Here is a 24,435-nt window from a genome sequence, read left to right as displayed (position 1 = left end):
TCAAGCTGGCTTTGATGGAGCAGCACATCACGTTGCTTCCCCAGGGCACAATCACAATCACCTGGAATGACCTGACACTCTACCACCACCTGCAGGCATACAAGGCTGTAGATGACGGCATTGCAGAATCAGCGATCAAGGCGCTGGAGAGGCATCGCTGGTACCTGACAGGTGAGATGCTACCCCTACCTCTTCAGCAGCAAGGTGCCCAATGATGACAAGCGTGCACTTGCCAGAGCGATCTTGGAGCACAAGCCCGCTGATCTCCCCATGCACATCCCTGAGCAGCGCTTTGGCACTGGCTTTGGCAAGCCAAAGTTTCCCACCCTCTTGCCAACCACCAGCTTGGCTGACCTCGCCAATAAGGATTGCTGGTTTGGGATGCACCAGCTGCACATTGATCCAGAATTTATGTCTCTCGATGTGAAGGAATGGGCGACCAATGCTGCGTTCAAAAAAAGTGAGGTCAATGTACGTGGTCAATGACTGTGCCAAGCGTGGCGTCAAGCTCACATCCGACTTTGTCGCAGTGGCAAGGAAGGAGCAGCACCTGCAGAATGTGCTGCAGGCAGTTGAACATGACCGCAACCAACAGCCAAACCTTCGCCGCTACAAAAGCAAGTCAATCCCTGAATAGGACGGTTACTCTTGGGTGGCGGGTGGGGTGACATATCTGATGGGAGACGCACTAGCTAGGTTCAGAGTTCAGGTTCCATTTCCTCTCTCTTTCTTCCTGGTGATGTTGCTCACTGGAGCAGACTCTGGCACAGACTGAGCAATTAAAGGGGTGATAGAATGATTATATAGGGTATTTCACACTGTTCCTTATGGTCTCCTAATGGGGTATATAACATTAGTTGGGCTGAAAATGGCCTGGTTGATATTTTATTGGCCCTTATGCATCCCTGTGTTTTGGCCCTATTTGTAACAAGAGCTTTTCTTCCAAATATGGTATGGTCATGAATATTTAGATGAGCTGCGCGCTGCTTGGTTGAGCCTTAGCCCCGTACACACACATAGAGACGCTGCGATTGGTTGAGCGACTCGCCATACACACGCATTAGAGGTCATGTGCTGATTGGTTGAGCGAATCCCCAATACACAGACATTAGAAACGCGACAGAATCTCATATTCCAGACACTGCAATGTTTCCTTACCAAATTCACTTCTGAGACTTTTTTATGCGAGAAATCAACTATATAAAGCTCAAATATGGGCCGTTTTACGAAAATTGATGGCTAATTACAAATTTGGTAAAACTGTGTGTCGGAGTTCAGCTGCCTGTGTTGCTGCCTCGCCGCCCGGCCTGCCTTCCTCCACAGACCCCAGCTTGCTGTGAGCTCAATTGAGCTCCGGCACGGCTGCTGCAGCCCACAGCACCTCATACCCGCGCAAAGTCACCGTTTGGGCTGGTAGTCTACTACCAAACGCATCTCCTCTCTTCCTGCTAGCTAAATGGCCAGTGTGTGAGAGCGCGGTCAGCGAGCTTTTTACACCAGCAATCTCTTACCACATGTTACACACATGTCACGCCACTTAGCTATACAACATATAACTATATGTTTTATAAAGCTAATAACGGTGTCCGATTTCAAGTTAATGAATATTTGTGAGCTGTAAGGGTTTCGTTAGCTGCGACTGTCCCTGCAATCCTATGTGTACAGATTGCGGCAAGTTAGCTTCATTTTTGGTCGTAATTTGAGTATATTTACAGTTTGAATTTCGTCACGCCACTTATACAACATCTAACTATATGTTTTATAAAGCTAACAACGGTGTCCGATTTCAAGTTAATGAATATTTGTGAGCTGTACGGGTTTCGTTAGCTGCGACTGTCCCTGCAATCCTATGTGTACAGATTGAGGCTAGTTAGCTTCATTTTTGGTCGTAATTTGAGTATATTTACAGTTTGAATTTCGTCACGCCACTTATACAACATCTAACTATATGTTTTATAAAGCTAACAACGGTGTCCGATTTCAAGTTAATGAATATTTGTGAGCTGTAAGGGTTTCGTTAGCTGCGACTGTCCCTTCAATCCTATGTGTACAGATTGCGGCTAGTTAGCTTCATTTTTGGTCGTAATTCGAGTATATTTACAGTTTGAATTTCGTCACGCCACTTATACAACATCTAACTAAATGTCTTATAAAGCTAACAACGGTGTCCGATTTCAAGTTAATGAATATTTGTGAATTCCAGAGGAATTCTAAGAGGAGGCTCGCTAGCTCTCATTGATAGAGCTCCATCCAGCCGCAGGCTCTATCAATGAGACTCATGGACAAGCGGCGTTTATTTTCCCAATCGTTTGTTTAAATAACTCAACACATTATAATTACACACATTATAAGATTAAAGGGATACTTCACCGATTTAGCATTCAGCTTTGTATCAGTAGAAACCCGATAGTATTTCTGAATGACCGTGCCTCCCTCCCTCATGTCCCCCTGAGACGAGAGATTTCTGCATTTGGGGCCTGGAAAAAATCTTCCGATGACGTAAAATGACGATTTTTGCGTCATTGGAAGATTTTTGGGCCAGAGGGCAAAGGACTACAGCCAGTAATAGGATCTACTTCCGTATGTTTTCAACACGCCCACAGGGGTTGGACTGCCGAGTCTGGCCGAGGTATTCCGAATGAAAACGACTGTCAGCCATCTTGAATCTTCGCTAAACAGGCTTTCGGTTTTCAGCAGAAAACATTTACAACAATTATCTGCATTCAAACTACCGGACGCGGTGTACCACCGGGATACATCGGTACAGATCGGAGAATATGGAGGAAACGTTATTACAGACGCAATACCGGCACACTACGTGAGCTTGCGCCTGCACGGAGACCAGCGGTTCGCCCAATGCCGCTAGCCGGCTAGGGGACATCCTCATCGGCTAGGTTGAAAGCTAACGCTAGCTGTCCACCTGTCCCAGCCATCCTGCTTGCAAGTGTCTGCTCATTAAACAACAAGCTGGACTACATCCTCCTTCAACGAAAATCCCAAGCGTGAGTTCAGTGACTGCTGTGTTTTTGTTGTTGTGGAAACATGCCTGAACAACAGTGTACCGGAACCGGGACTATCCAGCTACCAGGCTGCTCACCGCGTGGAGGTGGGCTGTGTTAAACGGACTGGTGTAGAAATAAAATCCAACTAGCTACTGCTAACTGCTGGTGGAGCTTGTGACTGTTAAATGCCGACCATTCGACATTCCACGCTAATTCACGGCTGTGTTTATACTCTGTGTTTAGCTACACCAATGCTAGTATCGTTAGCTGAACTTTACGGATCCTGCTTGCAAGTGTCCGCTCATTTAGACCACAAACTGGACTACATCCAACTCACGCACACCCAACGAGTCCAGAGACTGCCGTGTTTTTGTTGTTGTGGAAACCTGCCTGAATAGTGTACCGGACTGTCCAGCTACCAGGCTCGCTAGCCCTCCTCGAGCTAGAGATGCTCTGTCGCCAGGTAAAAGAGGTGGGCTGTGTTGCACACCGGTGGCGCAGAAATGTGGTGATTTGTATCCATTTAACTGCTAACTGCTGGTGGAGTTTGTGACTGTTAAATGCCGACCATTCTACATTACACACTAATTCACGGCTGTGTTTATGCTCTGTGTTTACACGCCCACCGCTAATGCTAGTATCGTTAGCTGAACTTTACGGAGCCTATAAAGTGTGTGTACTAAATGTAGCCTTGTTTCGTATGTCGTTTTTATATAATGTCGTTTTTATATATGTTAAATGTGTAACACCACTTGAGTCACGATGAAACGTTGTTTCGTGTATATGGTTGAAATGACAATAAAACACGCTTGAGTTGAGTTGAATGCCTCTGTCGGTCTGTCAAGCGGTAGGCGTGGCTTGGGAGTGGACTCAAAGCAACGAAGCAGGTGCATTCTGGGATTTGGTGTTTTTCATCCATATAAGACCAAAACACATTTTCTGACTTTTCTCGGCCTAGAAGGCACCAATTTAAATTTTTTTTTCACATTTCTACTACATAAGTGACCCAATTTAAAGATATATTCAGCTTTCCAGCGGTGAAATATTCCTTTAACTAGAATCTGTGGTAAGAGAATGCTGGCGTAACAAGCTCGCTGACCGCGCTTTCACTCACATACACCGGGCATTTAGCTAGCTAGCAGGAAGAGGGGAGTTGCAGGCCCTGGAGCTCTGTCAGAGCAGCGGCGTTTGGTAGTAGTCCAATAGCCCAAACGGTAACTTTGCGCGGGTATGAGGTGCTGTGGGCTGCAGCAGCCGTGCCGGAGCTCAATCGAGCTCACAGCAAGCCGGGGTCTGTGGAGGAAGGCAGGCCAGGCGGCGAGGCAGCAACACAGGCAGCACCAGCCTCTGAAGTCCGACACACAGTCGGACAAAATTTGCAATTATACATCAATTTTCGTAAAACGGCCCATATTTGACCTCTAAGTAGTTGATTTCTCGCATAAAAAAAGTCTCAGAAGTGAATTTAATGGTAAAATAGCATATGAACAATGTATACATTTTCTGAGATCTGCACGACCTAGATTCAGAAGACTAACTGATCTCAGGTCAGTTGTGTAGCCTATGCAAATGTTGTAGGGATGTGACGATCTCATAGCTAAAAACATGGTTCGGGATTGAGATCTCTTTACAAGCAACAACTTTGTTCGCCAGATTCACATCGTCATTCGTTTTTTGAATTCTATCAACCTTTTAAATATAAGTTTAGTTAGTGTCAGCTTTTTTCTTCCAACAAGCCCCCTTTTGTTGACAGTGAGTTAGCCCCTAGAGAGGGTTTGTTCTATTAAGTGTGTCAGTATCGCCCCTTTGTGTTTAACAATAGTCAATTGAACTTTATATGTGTGTTCGACATCCATCACTACTGCACAAAATTCAGGGTAAGGCCACGTGAACATGTCCCATTGACCTCCATTCATTTTGTCTATAGGACAAATGAATGGAGAATCTTGAAAGTTGAATTCTGAGAAATGCCCAAGTTGCCCAAAGGGCAAACAAACAACTTTTACTTTGAAAACCCCATAGAACATGTTACTGTATTAAAGTTCACTGTACTCAACATTTCCAGGTCAACCTTTCGGCAATTAGACTAAAAATTGCAAATTTTTCGAAATTTTGCCAAAGTTCATGTGTTAGGTGGCACCCCTAAATCTCAATGGAATTCCTCAAAACTTGGCAAAAGTCATTTTTATGTTAATTGGAACAAAATGCAATGCCAGCCAAATTGATATTTTGAAATTAAAATTTCCCATTCAAATTTGATGCACCACTTCGTGTACTAAATTTAGCTTTATACAATTTAAAACTATTCATAGAGCTCATCTCTCAAAGTCAAAACTTTCTAAAATATATCCCAATGTTTCAGATTTGTGTGATAAATGTAAACTTTCACCATGCAACCTTAGCCACATTTGCACTGTGTCCCAAGTTACAGAACTTTTGGAACTCTTTCTTTAAAAGTAGTGTCTGATGTCCTAGGGGTCAAATTGGCAGTTTGCCCTTTGATTGCAATCTTTGGTGTTCCATCTCAGTGTCAGCCTTTGAGCCGTAGACAGGCTGATGCCGTAGCTTTTGCATCTCTCCTCGCTAGGCGCAGAATACGGTTATCTTGGACCTCCTCACAACCTCCTCCTATTTCTGTCTGGCTCAAAGACTTGGCCTTTTTTTTTAAACTTGAAAAAATTAAGTACAATATCAGAGGTAGGGGAGAATCTTTTGGCAAAAAATGGCAACAATTTATTACATTCTTTAATGATTTACCTACCCTAGATGTGGATTGAGGAGGGGTTTATATAATTTTTTGTTTTGTTTTTTGTGCTAATACCATCTAAATTTTGCATGTATCCTTGCTTGTATGTAGATACGCTTTATTGTACCGGTATGCAAATATGTAATTGTTTGTTTGTTTGTTTGTTTGTTTGTATGTTTGTATGTATGTATGTATGTATATATATATATATATATATATATATATATATATATATATATATATATATATATATATATTTTATTTTTATTTTTTATTTTATTTTGGATCTTCAAACATACAGTTTTTCAGATTGGGGTTTCCTTGTTGGGGCTGGGTAGGGTTGATTATGGTGGTGGGGTGGTTTAAAGTGTAAAATGCATTTTCAGCAAAAAAAAAAAGACATTGATAAATCCACTGCACTCTAGCTGCCCAGCAGTAGACAAACAAAACCAGTGACTAGCTGGGGAAGAAAGTCAATCTATCTAATCGGAGTCATCTAGCCAAAGAGACAGATACAGTATTTTGATTGGGAGTCGGTAGAAACCAAAACAGTGCTGCCCCCAAGTGGCCAAAAAATAAAACCAATAATGCAGCTTTAAAGTGATTTGGGGTGTTATTTTGTGTCTCTGGTGCTTCTACACGCATACAAACTTTGAAAAAAAAAAAACATCCATGCTGTTTTGAGTGAGATACAGGGTGGGCTGTTCAAAATCTGCACAGCTTTCTATGTCACTAGCCGAAACAGGGGCCTAGGGGGCTAACCGTTAGCATGATAGCTTGTTCTCAATGGCAAAACACTGCTACAACACACAGAAATTCACCCTAATCTACAAAATAAATTGTATAGAACTACTTCCATGTCCCTGTTCTGCAGGTATTCCACGCAAAGTTGGAAGTGCACCATCGTTTAGAAGAAGTCTGCCGGCTAATCCTGCCTTGTACAGGCCGAAGTTGGAGAAACAGCTAGCTAGCTCATTTAATCCTTACCTAGCTACTGCACATGTGCGACTGCCAACAAAGATGTTACAGAAGTTGAGAGGTCTCACTCTGTAGCTAAAACAGAGACCTGACACAGGGTGAAAAGAGGAGCTGCAGCAATGTGCAGTACAACAAAAACATGGTGTTTTTTGAAAATTAAACCATGTAAACCTATTCTGGTACAATCTCAAATTACTATTATGAACCTAAAAATTAGCATAATATGGCCACTTTAAGTTTAGGGCAAAAAAAAAAAAATAGAAGTTCATTGGAGAATACCAGTTATTACAATGGCTGTGTCCAGACTGAGATGGGACAGAGGAAATATTTAGAAACGGGGAGATGTAGCTGTCAGCTGTTCTTGCCTTCTCGATGGCTCTCTTCTTTGTTGGTTGATCCATCCAGTCGTTCTCCTTTTGCAAAATGTCGATGAACGCCCAGCGAACGCCCTCGATCAGCTCCTCCATCTGACAAACACACACTCAATTAATAAGAGTCCGCTTACAAAAACACAACTGAACTCTGTGTCATTGCCACATAAACACACACACCCGCTTCGACGCAGATGACACAACATTACATGTCTGACACACAGACAGAATACACTCAAAACACACATTTGTTACACAAAATTTAAACACTTGACCCGCGATTTAGGACAGGGTGTCATTTCAAGAGCATACGCACCATGTGTTTCTTATCCTCCTGGAAGTGTGTGTTGACAAAGAGGCGGCCCGTGGCATAAACAAGCGAGTTCTCCACGTAGTTTACACACTTATCCCAGCGCGGGGTCAGAGAGGTGGTTCCCGTGGTTACCTGGTGGGGGTGTAAGAGACAGAGATGCAAGGTGACATTGTCTTTTCCTCCACATGGCGCTAACTTACACTCTCAGAGTCTCTCAGCCTCTGAATCATCACTTGGGGTGGGGGCATTTTGGGACGAATTTTTAAAAGTATAACAAATTATCATAATTTGCGTTTTTGGTGCTATAACATTAATTTGGAGCTCCCTCTAAGGTCTTAAAAATAGAAAACCATAGCACACAAAATCACATAACTTTCCCAGCTATGTAATCACTGTCATGAACATTTGGGGACATAAAAACAGAGATTGAGAAAGTTAAGAGTGTGGGCTTGCTGCTTACATTTTGCAGGATTTTAGGCTTTCCTCATTAACATTTTTTTTTTTTTTTTTGAGTTTTTGCATACGTATGAGGCTGAAGCTGTGTCCTAATTCCATACAGCATATTTTGAGTAAGTAGTCCATTCCAACTGGAAAAGTGATGCATACTGATTGCACATAAATTGCATTGCAGTATGAGTTTGATTTTGTTGATGCGCTGATGTGTTATTATTTACATACACACACACTTCTCTTTGATTCATATATTCTATTCAAATGTTCTTGTGAAGCACTGTATAAGACTGGTTTTGAAGGGTGCTATGTGACTATGTGTTTGACTTACTAACTAACTACTAACAAATGAAATGAAGGAGCTACTCACAGCTACAAAACATTTAGACAAAATGCACCATCTTTTAAAAATCAGCTTGATTTGATCATCTTTGGCCCATATCTTTTACCTTTAGGTTCAAACCAGTAAAGCAGGGCTGTAAAAAGTGTTTTAAAAATACTGAGTTCAGTTTTAATATAAAAAGGCAATTTTTTTTTTATTAATTGGGTTTTCATATTTTATTTAATTATATGTAAATGCTATTTCCCATGCTGTTTCAAGGCCCTGTTTACACTGACCATGGAATGAAAATGTGATTGAATATATATATATATATATATATATATATATATATACATATACATATACATATACACACACACACAATATATATAACTAGGAATTCAGGACTCTTCATGTACAGTAGAGCTACATAGTATAATGTAAACCAAATTCCAGTGTTTCACAGCCAAACAGCTTTCACACTTGCAGTTTAAGGTGGGACAGCTACAAACCATGTATCCGTTTAAAGGTTTTATTACATAATGTAATGTCTTTTTAGAGAGTTTTCTGCCCCACAACCCATTTCATTCTTCAGTTAATCTAAAACTTAAAAAATCCCCAAATATGGACATATATTTTGTAAGATTCTATCTGCACCAACCCGAGCATAGTCCAGGTATCTGTAAAGGAAACGACGGCTCAGAGTGGTGATCCTGGAAAAAACTGTCCGCCACTGTACGTAGTTAGCTACAGTCCTGAAAAAAAAAAAAAAAAAAAAAAAAAAAAAAAAAAAAAAAAAAAAAAAAAAAAAAAAAAAAAAAAAGAGAGACATTAATTAAATGCCTACATGTAATCTCATTATACCCTATAATATACTTATAATGAGAGACAGGTGCCCTCAAGCCCCACTGTGTGCTCATCTGTCTGTGTGTGTTCTCTGTCCGGCTGTTCGTGTTCGTGTGTGTGTGTATATGTGTGTGTGTGTGTGTGTGTGTGTGTGTACCTGGGGTCTGTGGTGTTAATGAGCTTGAAAAGTTCCTTGAAGTACTGCGGCGCTCGAACAATGACGGGCTCAGAGGAAGAGATGGACCGAACCGGCTCGACTTTAGACTCCACCACAGCTCTTACAAAACCCAGCCAATCAAACTGCAGAATGAGGGAGGGATAAAGGTTACATATAGAAGATGTAGGGATAAAACTATGTATTTAAAAGCAATTGTGTTGATTCGCATTTGACAAAAACAACATTGATTTGATATATAATTCACTATAAATTCTTTTTGCTGTTTTAAAGAGGGTTAATAGTCTTGATTTTGCCATTTTGTTGTTGTGTTATGTGTATGTATGTACTTAAAGTACCTGTGGTATGGAGCGCTGCAGACGGGAGAGTGAGAGTTTGTTGTACATGTTCTCACTGGTGCGGTTTTCGTAGGGAATCAGGATCTGCAGACACAATGAGCAATGTTATACTGACATGACTGATACTAAATTCCAACGTAAACATCATTTCCCCTTAAAGTTGATGAATCATTTTCATATTTCACGGTAAATAACACTGGGTTTTAATTAGCTCCAGAGCCATTGAGGCATATTGAACCGTCTCAATACATTTTAAGTGGGATTATATTTATCTGACGGGATGTCTTTACATGAGCCAGTTGGGTCTCGAAGGCAAGAGCCTCTTCCATCTGGGTCAGTGCTGATTTCTCTGGAGCGCCCAGCATGACGGCTGTATCTACCATCAAACTCAGCAAGGCTGCACGATACTGGAGACAGAGATAGAGACAGAGATAGAGAGAGAGAAAAAGAGAGACAGAAAGAGAGAGAGAGAGAGAGAGAGAGAGAGAGAGAGAGAAAACAAATGTCATTTATTTATTTATTGCTCCAGAGGTGTGCAACCTCTGACATATATAGCAATTGTGAGTCACTTTGAATAAAAGCATCAGCTAAATGACATGTAATGTAAAAATTATTTCATTTCTGTAAGCTACTGTCTAAACAACTACCAAATATCAAACGTCATCAGACATCAATCAAGGACTTACACCTGCACTCAGATACTATTGTACTGCTATAACATTATTGTATTTTTTTTATCTGTTTTAAGGGACATATACACAGCAGCAGAAAATAACCATTCAATAACACCATTAACAATATAACCATTTAAAGCTTAAACTAGGTTCAAACACCTGTGCCCGAATGGACTTAGGAGAAATATAAATACTGTATAGGTACAGTGCCGCTCATGAGTATAGGAACCCCTGCAAAAGTTGAATAAAAAGAGGAATAAAAAAAATCATCTTTTGGAAATTGATCTTAATGCCTTAATTGAAAAAAATAGGAAAAATACAACCTTTGAGAATACCAATTTTATTTGTGAATGAATAATGTATCGTAAATAAATAAATGTTCTTCCATTAAATACAGGGGGCACAAGTATAGACACCCCTATGTTAAATTCTCATAGAGGCAGGCAGATTTTTATTTTCAAAGGCCAGTTATTTCATGGATACTATGCATCCTGATAAAGTTCCCTTGGCCTTTGGAATTAAAATAGACCCACATCATCACATACCCTTCACCATACCTAGAGACTGGCATGGGGTTCTTTCCATAAAATCATCTCTCAATGCCAATCAAACCAGCTATTAGGCTAACTAACTAATTGAAATAAAACCATGCCAATCTCTAGGTATGGTGAAGGGTATGTGATGATGTGGGGGGAGGCTATTTTAAATTCCAAAGGCCAAGGGAACTTTATCAGGATGCATAGTATCCTGAATTCATGAAATAACTGGCCTTTAAAAATAAAAATCTCTTTCCTGTCTACTTCTTTTGTCTGGTACAATACAGTTTCTAACATGCAATCATATTTATAAACTATAATAAACTGTAATTAATAAATCTTTAAGCTAAACCATCTGTGCGTCCGTGTCTATTCATTGTACAGGGAATACAAGTGTGCCTCTCTGGAACATGTAACCTTCTTCTCTAAGATTGCACCCAACTCTTAGGCAATGAGCAATTCAGTGATAAAACAGTACATCTAAAATATCAGTAAATAAAATGGAATATTCTTACAGATCGCCCGGCGTTTTGCCCTATGGAAGGAGATGTGGTGGATTCTGCTGACAGCGATATTTTCCGGCTGTACCGACACAACCGCTAACATATCGACGTCTTGTTTGTTCAGGTGCTGCCGGAAAAATTCGCCAGATGTCCCTCTTTTTATTCCGGATGTCCTTCACTTTGCGCTTTCATTTTGTTGGAATTCTTAACTTTCGGTGGATTTCTGAGGACTATGGTTAACTTCTCCTCAGATCTCTGCAGGGTAAATCCAGACAGTTAGCTAGACTATCTGTCCAATCTCAGTTTTCTGTTGCATGACTAAAACAACTTTTGAATGTACACATGTTCCACCAAAACAAGTTCCTTCCAGAGGCTATTTTGCAGAAGTGCCGTCATTGTGTCAGGGGCTTAGTGCCACCCAAGACAATTGTGATTGGTTTAAAGAAATGCCAATAAACCAGAGCAGGTTTGGTCACAAGTGAGAACACAAGTGGTCAGCTGGAGATGCATGATAGACGCAGGTGTGACCGACGATGCGTCTCGGCTGTCAAGTTGAGTTCGGATCACCGAAACACATTTTTGAAGTGTAAACAGGGTCTTAAAATAGAGCGTTTTCTTCCGACTTGATATAGACCCCTGTATATATGGGGAGAATGTACTTTGCTACTGATAGTGACAGTTTACTAATAGCATGACAGTGAGTCTTTCCAGCTGAGAATAATTAGTCGCCGCATACTAATTGCATTTTATATTCTGGCCTAATGAGGCAGCTATTAGTGGGGTAATCGGTATCAGCTGCCTCTTTTACATTGTATTTTTTTTTTCATTACGAGTGTCTAGCATTTGTGTAAACGTTGAGTCTGAAAAGAAGCTCTTGTTCAGATAAAAAAAAAAAAAAAACTAAATTAACTATTGACATTTCAAACAGCCAAAATTCTTTTCTGCTACAATGTATCACTCAAGGAAGGAAGGAAATAGCTGCTGCAGGAAGAGCTCCTAGGTGACAGGTAAAAAGGGCTGAAAGATGAAGCAGAGACTCACCGCCCGGGCGGAGGAAGTGTTGGTGATGTAGTCTTCCCTGGAAGGCAGAGACAAGGACGCCTGATCGAGCTATGTAAAGTAAAAGAGCACAGGTTAGCTTCTACTGCTCTTTGTTTTCTTTTTTTTCTTTTTTCTTGTAACCTTTGCTGCAGAAATAAAAATCTGAAAAATGTAAAATAAGTACAAAAAGCATTTCTATACTGTTAAATACTGGTTGTGTACCCTCAACTACATGGGCGAAAATGGCACCATACTGTACACCAATACAAGATAATCGTGCACTATTTTGCACTATATGTCTTGTCTTAAATGTATGTAAAACTGTATGTTTGGTATTTTTAGCAGCTAATGGGGAACCCGAAAAAAGGAACAAAGACTTGAATTTCTTCGCCTTTTTTTTTCCTATCAAAGATACATAATGGTTGCCTGGTAATGGATGTGTGAACAGGCACTATTGTGAAAACCTCTTTTTGATGGCATAATCAGGCGACGCCGATGTTTCAGGTTTTGAGATTATAGGCATAAAACATTGTAATCATGTTGTCAAGCTTGGTGTGCAGCAGTTGACTCGCACATTTCATAATTTCATCAAAAGCTGCCTTGAAATCACTAACAGGAAAAGCAGTCCAAAAAGCGTGTCTGCTGGCAACTGTATCATACAATGTAACTGACAAAGATTAAGGTGGCTAAATATTCACTGTGATGGTCCTGTAGCTCAACATATGTCAGGTCTCTACAGGTCAAATTTCAAACTATGCTGGCATTAAACCAACATCTGCCTGGAAGGTAAGAAAATCAATTTAAAAAGGTGGTTTGAATAATGGTCTGCAGCAATGAAAGATATTCAATATGGTCCTTCAAAGCAATAGTTCCACATTTATATGCTTGGGAAATATTCTTATTCGCTTTTCTTGCAGAGAGTTGAATGGGATACCACTCTCATATCGGTCAGTTAAATATAAAGCAGCAAGTTTCCTTACCTTAGGATGTACAGTTAAGACTGGAAAGGGGAGGAAACAGCTAGATAAAAAGCTGCGTCTATTTAAAAAAAAAAAAACTATACCAGCACATCTAAATCTCTAGTCAGAATTCGGACTTTAAACTCAGAACTCAAATACATTTTTTACATGTGGCCATTTTCCATTGGTTTCTAATTCAAATTGTAAAAATCTAAATGTAAAAAAATATGCATGTCTGACCTTGATGATGTAGTGTAAAGAGTTTTTGTCATCGGGGGAGACGTACAGGCGAATCAGGGCACTCTTACTGTGCTGGTTCCTCATCTCTGCCAGAGTCTTCAGGAGGCTCCACTCCCCCGCCGACCACTGGTACTCCCCGCCGAGCCCATCCCCCACAACCGGCCAGCGGAACTCACGCTGTTTCAGTGTTTTCAGCATCGGTTTGGTGTCCACCTCCTCCAGTAAAGCTATGGAAGCACACACGGATTAATAAACTAGAATGAAATACACCATTGTGTTTCAAAATAGGAAAAAGGTCCGAGGCACTCTTCTTGTGAAACCAATTAAAAGGCCTTCATTTAAATGGCTATTTTATATCGAAACCTTGCATTAAAAATAGAACTGGGCATTGACACACGTGTTTTTGGCACAGATCGGCCTTCTTCAGGGTATAGCCCTCAAAACACAGTTTCCCGTTTGGCAGACATCATCATTACAAACCCAAAGCATAACCACCAGATGGTCCTACAAAGATATATAGAAGAAAAGTAAAAAATGGAAAAAACATGGGTGGGCAAAACAGAAAAAAAAAATATATATATGCCTATATGTAAATTTACAGGATTATATAAACCATTTTGTTTGATCGATTGTTTTTACTATTTTTCATGTTTGTATTTGTTTTTTGTTGTGTAATATACACGCAACTTTTGCTTTGTCACCTGATGAATCTTATTGCTTCTGCAATGAAAACCTCACATTGTCCTATTTTACACCATCACTGTGTCTTTGTTTGTGCTCTTGACATACAGGATCTTTGTGAGGACCTGTTTAGAGACATGGAGAGTGGGGACATGTTTGAATTGTGAAGACATTTTGTCTGGCCCTCACTTTCTGTTTGAGGGTTACGATTTGGTTTTAGGATTAAGGTTAGAACTAGGTTTAGTTTTAAAGTTAGGGTCAGGCACAGAGTAAAGGGCTAGGAGAGGCATTATGTGAACAACAGTCCCTACAAGGGCTGAACGAATGCACACCCTGGGGACAAAAAGAGTCACATTTGGACACTCACCTTCCATTTGGGGTTAGGATTAGGTAAATGTTAGGATGAGGGTAGTCTACATCGACAACGTTTCATTTACGGGATTGTTCCGGTGCCGTCGGAGGTTCAGCCAGATGTCCCTCACCTTCCGCTTTCTTTGCGTTGGCATTCTAAGCTACGGTCGATTTGAGAAACATCCTCTGAGCTAGAACCGACAATCAAATTATATATTTTTTTGAGTAAAATTCTCATCACACACTCGACAGCCATTTTAATTCCAGAGCTCGCCTCCCTATGTGCACGTTACACCAAGAGAAGTTCCTTCCCGAGGCTATTTTGCAGAGGCACCGTACCTATGACGATTGTGATTGTTGTTGTTTTTTTAAATGGCAATAAATCGGAGCACATTTTTCGCCTATCCAGGAATTGTACGTGGACTAGCCAGACCCTCCCCCACAGAGCTGTGAAAGAAGGTCTGGCAATTGTAGACTAGGATAAAAGGTAAAAGTTGTGTTAGACATGTAGGGGCTTTGGTCAAGTCTGCAGGCAATGAATGTAAGTCAATGCAATGTCCTCTCAAGTGACAAAACCAAGTTCGTGTGTGTGTGTGTGTGTGTGTGTGTGTGTGTGTGTCAGACTCACTCTCATTCATACAGGAGCGGTATAGGATCTTAGCCTTGGTCACTGCTTCCAGTTCATCAGGGCCCGAAGGAGCTTCTAGTAACTCTGACAAAGAAAACCAATCAGTGTCATAAGTCACAGCTCCAACAATAAACTGTACCTTAATTCAACTTTTAAGATATACTTTTAACATATACTGTAGATATATGTAGATATACTGTCTTTCCTTGTGAATGAATGATAATAAAAAAACAATTTAAAAGTCTCGCTTCTTTGCAATGTCTTTTCATGTGTATACCAAAAGAGCTCTTATGTTCTTCTGAACATTTTAGATCCGTTTAAGTCAAGCATACTTTCATCAAAGCCGATGAACCCGGGCGTTGCTGGGTAATTGTGGGCAAACGCACCTTTGAGTCGAATGTCTACATGCTGTCGCAGCCAGGGGTAGATGCCATACGAGGAGGAGTCTTCAGGGATCGGGTTCTCCTTTAACCAACCGCCACAGGAGAAACTATAAAAGTCCTCGCAGGGGTTAACGGACCGGTCCATTTTACTCAGGACAGACCCCGCTATAAGAATGAAGGAGACAAAAAACCCAACACCAGTAAGTCCAAATAATACTACTAAAATATCTCACGCTCAACCAGTTACCATACAAACAATAGTGGTTGGTCAGGGAAATTGTATGCAAAGTGACTCCTCACCTGCTTCGATGCATTCTGGGGTCAGACAGAACTCCTCCTGACTAGATTTCTGAGAGACTGAGGGAGAAGAAAAAAAGTTGAGGAGGAGGCTTGACATCTGTAAAATGTAAAAAAACACATAAGGGACTAAAATGGTTTTGATCAGAACATTTATTCATGCATATTGGTTGATAGGACTTATGGGTACCAAACCTCAAGCTTAACCTTCTGTGCATCAAGAAGTCACACAGAGTACTTTTAACCACTGCACACAGCTCTTTTGCAACTAGCACATACACACATACTCTTAATAAAATATTCCTACAACGTCCACATACAAATCGTCCTCTATGTTTGATTGATCAGTGTTGGGATGTTTATTGCTTTGGGCAACAGAGTCTCACTTTTTTTTTATTTGTTTTGAGCACACATTCACATAATCAATAAATTACTAGACCATTGTAGTAATAATAATAATAATAATAATAATAATAATAATAATAATAATAATAATTTGTAGATAGCACTTTTAAAACCGAGTTTATAAAGTTCTTTGACGGACAAAGCAAAAGTCAGATACCCAGAGGTTAATAAAACAGCAGAGAGCTGTGAACAGTGGGGTCAAACAAAAGCATGACAAAATATGGACTAAAGATGACTAAGACTAAAGATGCAAAACATAGTAGAGAGAAGACAAATAAAAAAAAATTAGAAACATGACAGATACAAATATGCAAATAAAAAGGAGAAAAGCAATAAAATCAATAAATACAAGAAAGTAAAAATTCAAAATAAGATGCAATAAAAATAGACGTAAAATGTAAATGGACTGTATTTATATAGCTTTTCTAGTCTGACTACTCAAAGCGCTTCTACAGAGTACAGGAACCATTCACACACTGTGGCCGAGGCTGCCGTACAATGTGCCACCTGCTCATCAGATACACATTTACAGCAATTCGGGGTTCAGTGTCTTGCCCGTGAGACTGCAGGGCCAGGGATCGAACCGCCAACCTTTTCGATTGGTAGGTGACCGCTCTACCACCTGAAATACAGCCGTCCGATAAAAGCAAGTCTATAAAAATGGGTTTTAAGAAGTGATTTCACTGATTCTGCGAACTTTATCTCCTAAGGTAGGTTGTTGGAGGACATGGAGCCCTGATGGTAAATGCACGGTCACCTTTAGATTTAAGCTTTGACTTTGGACCGGCCAGAAGGGCCCTGCCTGAGGATCTAAGGTTTCAAACTGGCTAATAGACCTTTTTCACGGCAGACATGTTGACATGTCATAGTAGGAAAAGCACAGGTGTATTCAAAACCATTAATGATGGCTGCATTCCACTTAGGAGAGGCCCTGGTATTGTGCATGCTGACTCACTGAAATAGCTTACTGGGACACTTGATGGAATTGAGCCATCGTTAAGGTTATCGATTTCAGCTGTGCTTTTCCTGCTATGACAAGTCAAAATGTCTGCTGTGGAAAAAGGACCACAGGAGGTCAACATCTCGGCTATACAGCTTGGAGCCGAGCTTTAAAAGAGATCAGAAATATCTTAAAATCAAATTATAAATCCGACAGGGAGCCAGTGGAGATAAGCAAGGATCTGGGTGATGTGATGTCGTCAAAACCAGTGAGAAGCCGAGCGTCTGCATTCGGAGATAGTTTTTTCCAGGTCTGAGTGTGAACGCATGGGTTTAATTCCAAAATTCCAAAGATGGATCCTATTCGAAGGAAAGTGGAGCATTAATAGAGCCGAATAACCAGAGAAACTTGACGTGTAGGTCAACAAACCACACATCACCAAGGAAAAGTTGGCTTATCTCTGGCTTTCTCTGCCAATGTGAAGACCACGAGATTTGGTTGAAAGTACCAGAAAAAGCCAGTAAATGGGCCTTGTGTTAAGATCGTTTTGTCAAAACAATGTCATGTTGTTTAATGAACAATAGTTTTGCATGGAAAGCAAAACAAAAAACTTACATTTCTTGGAGGAAAATTAGAAAGACATCAACAATAAAATGTGAGTACATAATACATAATGTGCCATTATTGTAAAAGTCTACTTTTTAGTACTTTTCCCTGCTTCTGTGCAATGCTACTTTTATCAAAGAGCTTTCCCCCAGATATGTAGTCACCAGCAAGGCACCATTCTAGAATATATAGTACAGTGCTAAATATTTCATTTTCATCATATTTTAAAAATAAACGCTGCCTGAAAGAAAACGGTATTTTTCTATATCGTTCTCATAAAAAGGCTGCAACATGAGCTATTTTCTATCAATTATTATAATACAAACTATCAATGAAGGAGGTGTATTGAGCTGAAAGTGTCAAACTTTCACATGGCTCAAAATTATACCGGTTATCAGAGGGGCGTCAATAATTCCCACAATCCACTCGTTATCAAACATGGGACAAATACAGACCAAAGTGCAGTTGATACAGCTGGAGAGCAGTCACACAGAGTAAACAGTTAGGGGATCCGATTTTTAACCGTAAATCTGCCTGCAACAAGGAATGACCCCACCTAGAATCACCCCACAACTTTTAGCGGTGATATACGGCCATGTCCAGTTGTCATCGGGGTTCAAACCATCCACCAGCCAAATGCTGGTAAAATATGCAAGTGGCTGGATAGATTTGCTTTACTCACCAGACCCTCCCCCGCAAAAAAAATGGTAATCTATTAAATGGCTGGTCAAATTTGAACATTCACAAGGCTGGTGGATGAAAAAAGTACATTTTGAACCCTTGTTGTAATTACTTCACACACTTCTAATAAAAAGGCAATCGGAACGCCACAACAAGACAGAACAGAGCCACCCCTTGTTTTTACGCTCCTCGCAGTGTGACCACAGGTTCGCTTCCCTTCCTAGAAGGTGAAGCAAAGCCTGCTCCTCTGACCTCTTTGCTGAAACCACTGTTATGTGATGTGGCTCTGAGGGCGAACAGAGGCCCCACAAGCCCACGAAGCGAGACGACAGATTTAGAAAACCAAATCCCCATTGTGAACGGATGAGTGGAGCGTTGCGGAGCTGCGCCGCAGTGTCTGACCTCGTAGGTTGACTGTTCTTGCTGTCAAGAGCTGCTTGTGAGAGTTGCTTCATGTTGTGCCCACTTATAGTAGAAACGCACACTCACAACCTCAACCCTGCACGACCCACTTGGCCTGGAACAACCCTGACCGCTCCGTCAGGGGGTACACACACACACACACACACACACACACACACACACACACACACACACACACACACACACACACACACACAGATGTCTGAGGCTGCGGGGTCACTGCTAATACCAACCTCATGTTCATTACTGAGACACCCAACAGGCCCCACAGCACAAACATGCATGTACACAAACATACATTTAAGAGGCACACTCATAAAACATAAAAAAATCAAACAAGCACTTGGCATTCCTGGGTCTGGTCATTCGCATGGCTGCAGACCAGAGGAGGGAGTGGGTGTGTGGTACTGCATACATAGACACATAACATAATTACACTTCAATGCCACCACAAGAATGTTGACTTCCCTCAATAACAACAAAAACAATACTAACACCCCTCCCTGGCACGACCATCCTCACAACCACTGAGCTACTGAAAAAGGCGGCAAGAAGACTAACTCTTAAAAGGAATAGTTTGAGAAGTACGCTTTGTTGCAGCGAGTTAAATGAGAAGACTGATACCACTCTCATGTCTGTCCGTTATTAGTCCAATTCCCCCGGATTTCACCCATTTCGGCCGGATGCCAGTTACCTTAGACTTTCTTTGTGTTGGCATTTTAAACTCTGGTCAGTTTATGAGGACTATGGTTAACTGCTAGCTAGACTATGTGTGCAATCGGAGTTTTCTGTTGCACGACTAAAACAACAAAGGAATGACAATAAACCAGAGCACATATTTCTCCCATCCCGGAATGCTGTGTGGACTTGCCAGACCCTCCTTTGCAGCGCTGTGGAGGAGGGTCTGGCAATGCCAGACTAGTCAGTTATATTATGTAGCTACAGCCAGGAGCCGATAAGCTGGAAACAAGAGGAAACTGCTAGCTTGGCTCTGTCCGAAAGTTACAAATGCTCACTAATTAACTCGGTACATCTCGTTATTGCAACTTCATTTGACATTTTTACACTTCAGCTTTTATACAAATTAAACAAACCAGATTTATTGTGATGAGTGAATGGTACTGGGTTGTTTTGTGCATGTGTTTTAATGCTTGGCTAAGCCAATTGTCTCATTGGCTGTAGCTACATATTTAACGTAGAGATAACTTGCTGTTTAAGCCAATAGAGAAGAAGTTTGATCATTTTAAGCATCCAGGCATACATTTTTTATTAGAATTAACTTTTAAGAAAATTCTAATAGTTAATTTTGCACTGTCTAACGTTTGATATATCAGGCAAAAGTTACACATGCAATTTATCTCACTGTTAATACTGTGGCTAGTGCTTCATAATTTGGTTTCTTTACAGATTTTCAAGCTGCACATGTCAATTTATGTCGAATATTTAAAAAAATGTCTATTCTCTCTCTTTGGAGCCAGTTCATGGACAGCAACTCAAAGAAAATAAGTCAAGTAGTTTAATCGACTGCATTTATCCATTCAGATGACAAAAAAAAAGAAAAGAAAAAAGAAAAAAAAAAAAAAAAAAAATCAGCCTTTTCTTTTACAGCCGGAATCATCTGGAATGCTCCACCTGTGGAAATGAGGAAATGCACTGCATACAGCACATCTGAAATCAAACTTAAAGTATGGTTCAATAGAATTTGATACTTTCTACATTGTTTGCCTCCTGTACGTTTTATATTGTCTTTTGTCTTCAAGCCTTTTATGGCTTCTGTGAAGTCATTGTCGAAAGGTGCTATACAAATAAACTTGCCTCGCCTAGCTAAGTTCATCAGGTCAAACTACTGCTACGCTTCAATGGTTACAGTGTTTTTTTTTTTTTTACAAATCACTGGTTTATCTCCTCAGACATCTATATTGATTTTTTTTTATAACATCAGTGTTAAGTAATGTGCACTCTCCCCCTATAAATAAACCAAAAAACACATGGCCGGTTAGCTCAGTTGGTAGAGCAGGCGCACATATATAGAGGTTTATTCCTCGATGCAGAATGTCCAGGGTTCGAATCCGACCTATGATGGTTTTCCTGCGTGTCTTCCCCCCTCTCTGTCTCCCCTTTCATGTCTGAGCTGTCCTATCATTAAAGGCGGAAATGCCCATAAAAATTCTTAAAAAACAAAACAAAAAAAACACACCCTACCCATTACTGTGCCACACAATTCACTGTTAATTAATTTCACATTCTGCAGGACATAAGTAATAGCCACAAAGTGTCAACACGCACAATCTTTACTATATGTCAACTATAGTTCAACTGGACTGTCACAGTGCATTACTTAGAGTACGAGGTTCTGCATGTGAACGTGGGCGTGCATGAAACCTTATATGAACCAAAAATAGTTTGACACAAGTTACCCACGAGCCCTCCACAAAGACTTTTGCTCCCACCAGCTTGCTTGTGTGTGTTATTTACAGTCTGCATGTACTATAATCTGAGGACAGTATGCGATACATTTCCGCTGAATTCCTTAGAAATTATAACGCAGGTTGAAGAAACATGTGCATGTTTGTGTGTGTGTGCGTGTGTGTGTGTGGTGGACTTACCCAGAATGAGCGCAAGCACCAGAGCGGCGCAGAGACACACACACATGGCCAGTGCTATCCTGTAGAGACGACTGTTGCCCCTCTCGGGTTTAACCCCGCCGCCACCTAAACGCTCCAGTTCCATGACTTACTGTACTATATCCCACACATACACATACAAAAAACACACACTCACACACTGTAAAAATCTAACTTTTCAGGTGAGGATGCACTCAGAAGATATAATAAGAAAATCTGGTAAAAAGAAAATCACATTTATGAAGAAACTTAAATCCAAAAACCGTATGGTAACATCTTCCTAAAACACACACTTTCTCTATGTACTCTGGTCTCTTTCCCAATTCAACACCGACTTTATTCACATTCCCAGTCCCTATCTCTCTGCTGCTATCTGTCCATCTGTAACTCCTCTAACTTCACCCCAGCTCTTCAAACTGTTCCTCCCTTTATTACTCCTCCTCTCCCCAACACTCCTCCCATCCCTCCCTCTCTCTAGAACAGAAGGGACCAGGCTTCCCAGTAATGACCAGAGATCTTTTAGTAAAATCAAACCAGAACATTATCTGTGTGTTACCGCTTGGCATTAGAGGCTGCAGACCTCATTAATAACCTGAGCATACATTTGAAGTGTGTGTGTGTGTGTGTGTGTGTGTGTCAAATCTCATGTACAAAACAGCTGGGTGCTCTGCTCGAAACGTTTATCAGATCAGACAGTCAGTCAACCACAACAAAATTAGATTCACTCACACGCTGATTACAATCGATTAATCTGATGATGACATGGCCGCCTGTAAAAAAAAAAAAAAAAATCAGTGTTTTTTGTCAGAAAGAATCAATAGTTTCTTTGAATAGACAATGGTGGTGATGATGACAATGACACCACAGTTCCTGATTGGTCCCTCAACCCCCCCCCACCCCCTGCTGTGGCGAGAAACTCTTTCCGCTCATTAGGGTTTTTGGGCGTCAGCCGCAAATTCCTTACATAGACGTGACTTCCTGCGCTGCTTAAAACACCCATTCATCAAGCAGACACATCGACCACGATGCTATTGTTCACCATTGTGACTCACAATCACTTGTCCTGTTTTCATTTGTCTTGTCTCAGCTGGGACACTTGGCTCTTAGTTTGGATTGTCTCCGTCAATCCACCTCTTTGGTCCAGACTGTAATATCGCAACAAAAACTGTACGGATGTTCACGATCCTCAGAGGATGAATCCTACTGACTTTGGTGATCTCCTGACTGTTTCATCTAACGCCACCAGCAGGTCAAAGTTAACACTTATTCAGTTATCTACAAGAATTGGCTAAAAAAAAAAAAAAAAAATCTGATATTCATGGTTTCCAGACGATATGTTATGACTTTTAACGCTAAATGTTATACAGACATTCATGTTTCACACAGGATAAATCCTGCTTGCTTTTGGTGATCCCTTGATTTTTCCTCTGGCAGCACCCCAAGGTTGACATTTTTATTGACATAGCTCAACAAATGTCGGAGGGATTGCCATGGAATTTTATACAGATGTTCATGACCCTCAGAGGACCAATCCTACTGACTTTCAGTCACAGCGAGATGTTAAGCTTTTGCTTTGGGATTGTTGTTTTTCAGTAGTTTATGACTCATTTCTGTGTAAAAAAATATGAATAGAAGATGGTTCCCCGCGGTGCATATGCCATATACCACTTACATGCTGCTTGTGCCCGGTGTAGCCAGTTTCATTGATGATTGTGGAAGCGTAGTGTTGGAGCATCTGCTCCGCATACATTACGCGTTTCAGCAACATGATAACAAGGAATTACAATAGTCCAGCGTCCAAGTAACAAATTCATGGGCTAGTTTTTCTGCATTGTTTTGAGACAGGAGGTGTCTAATTTTTGCAATCTTAAAAAAGGAAGTGAACGTGAACATGGCGGCATGCTTATACAACCATTTAGCTCAAAGCGCCGCTGCTTCAGAGTACAGCAAGGCAGAGCAGCTAGCATGGCTGTAGACTCTTAGTCCTGTTAACATAGAGGAGGTCACAGAGTTAATTCAAGAGCCCATTTCTCAATATGAAGCAGAGCGTCAGAACATGCCTCCTTTCTGCCCTCCCCTCTTCATCATCCTCCAATGTCTGTTTACCCAAACATCCCCCCAGGCTGCCATTTAAGCGCCAGATAAGCAACTGGAACACACATGCAAGGAAACACACGCAATCATTTCACACAGATAAGGGAAAGAAAATCAGCCTTCGAAATGTCTTATCTGAACACAAACATACATACACGAAAGACACCGAGTCCTACATGCAACAAGGTCCGATCCTCCCGCAAACTTCCCCAATTATTCAATGATAAAAGTTCCCAAAACTATTTTTAACCTGCTGACAGAGGTGTCTGCTCGTCGTCGGTAAACACACCTCTGTGGCTAAGCTGAAGGCCGTTCAGTATTTATATGTATGTAGGAAACACCCTTCCAAATTATAATGTGTATGTATAATCTCTCACGCTCACACACTCAGGAAACGTAATCACTGCATGACTCTCTGAAAGCACTAAAGAAACACTGTGGTCTGGAGCAGTTACTAAAAGTGTAGCTTGCAGCTTTTCGCTTGAAGACAATGAGCAGATATGCCGTGTATGAAATCCGAAAGGTGCAGTCTCCCAGAGAGGAACCTGCATGTCGAGGAGAGGCAATTACGACCTTCTGCGAGTGCTACAAAACCAACAAAAATCATTCAATTTTGTTAGAACACGTTCCAACAAACTATCGGTGAGCAATGTTAAAAAAAGAAACTGACTTATTAAACAATTCAGAAGGCAGTACTTAAATAAAAGCAGTCTTTTATTCCACAAGTTTAATAAATCGACTTTCACAACCGGATGGCAGACAGCGAGCAGCCAAGAGAGTAAAAGTGAAACTTAAAACTTTGGGGGAAAAGAGGGATAAGGTTCAAGG

General features: G+C 40.8%; 1 protein-coding gene across 2 annotated transcripts in view; it reads right to left on the bottom strand.

Moving 5' to 3' along the window:
- The window catches only part of phex (phosphate regulating endopeptidase homolog, X-linked), a 36,428-nt gene extending 14,704 nt beyond the window's left edge, over positions 1–21,724 (bottom strand). For both annotated transcript variants that reach the window (XR_005638029.1, XM_039790689.1), the window contains exons 1-12: positions 21,496–21,724; positions 15,838–15,894; positions 15,541–15,702; positions 15,155–15,238; positions 13,495–13,721; positions 12,296–12,364; positions 9,832–9,948; positions 9,542–9,625; positions 9,186–9,328; positions 8,844–8,937; positions 7,414–7,542; positions 7,092–7,193 (exon numbers count right to left, since the gene is read on the bottom strand). Coding sequence is in view for 1 of the 2 variants with exons in the window: in XM_039790689.1 (XP_039646623.1) it covers positions 7,092–7,193; positions 7,414–7,542; positions 8,844–8,937; positions 9,186–9,328; positions 9,542–9,625; positions 9,832–9,948; positions 12,296–12,364; positions 13,495–13,721; positions 15,155–15,238; positions 15,541–15,702; positions 15,838–15,894; positions 21,496–21,619 (1,392 nt within the window). In the remaining variant the exon portion in view is untranslated. The remainder of the gene's footprint in view (positions 1–7,091; positions 7,194–7,413; positions 7,543–8,843; positions 8,938–9,185; positions 9,329–9,541; positions 9,626–9,831; positions 9,949–12,295; positions 12,365–13,494; positions 13,722–15,154; positions 15,239–15,540; positions 15,703–15,837; positions 15,895–21,495) is intronic.
- Between the last annotated feature and the right edge of the window lie 2,711 nt (positions 21,725–24,435).

Source organism: Perca fluviatilis, chromosome 22 (genome assembly GCF_010015445.1).
Source record: "Perca fluviatilis chromosome 22, GENO_Pfluv_1.0, whole genome shotgun sequence".
Taxonomy (NCBI): Eukaryota; Metazoa; Chordata; class Actinopteri; order Perciformes; family Percidae; genus Perca; species Perca fluviatilis.
The sequence above is the reverse complement of the archived record's forward strand: the minus strand, read 5'-3'. Positions and strand labels throughout refer to the sequence as shown.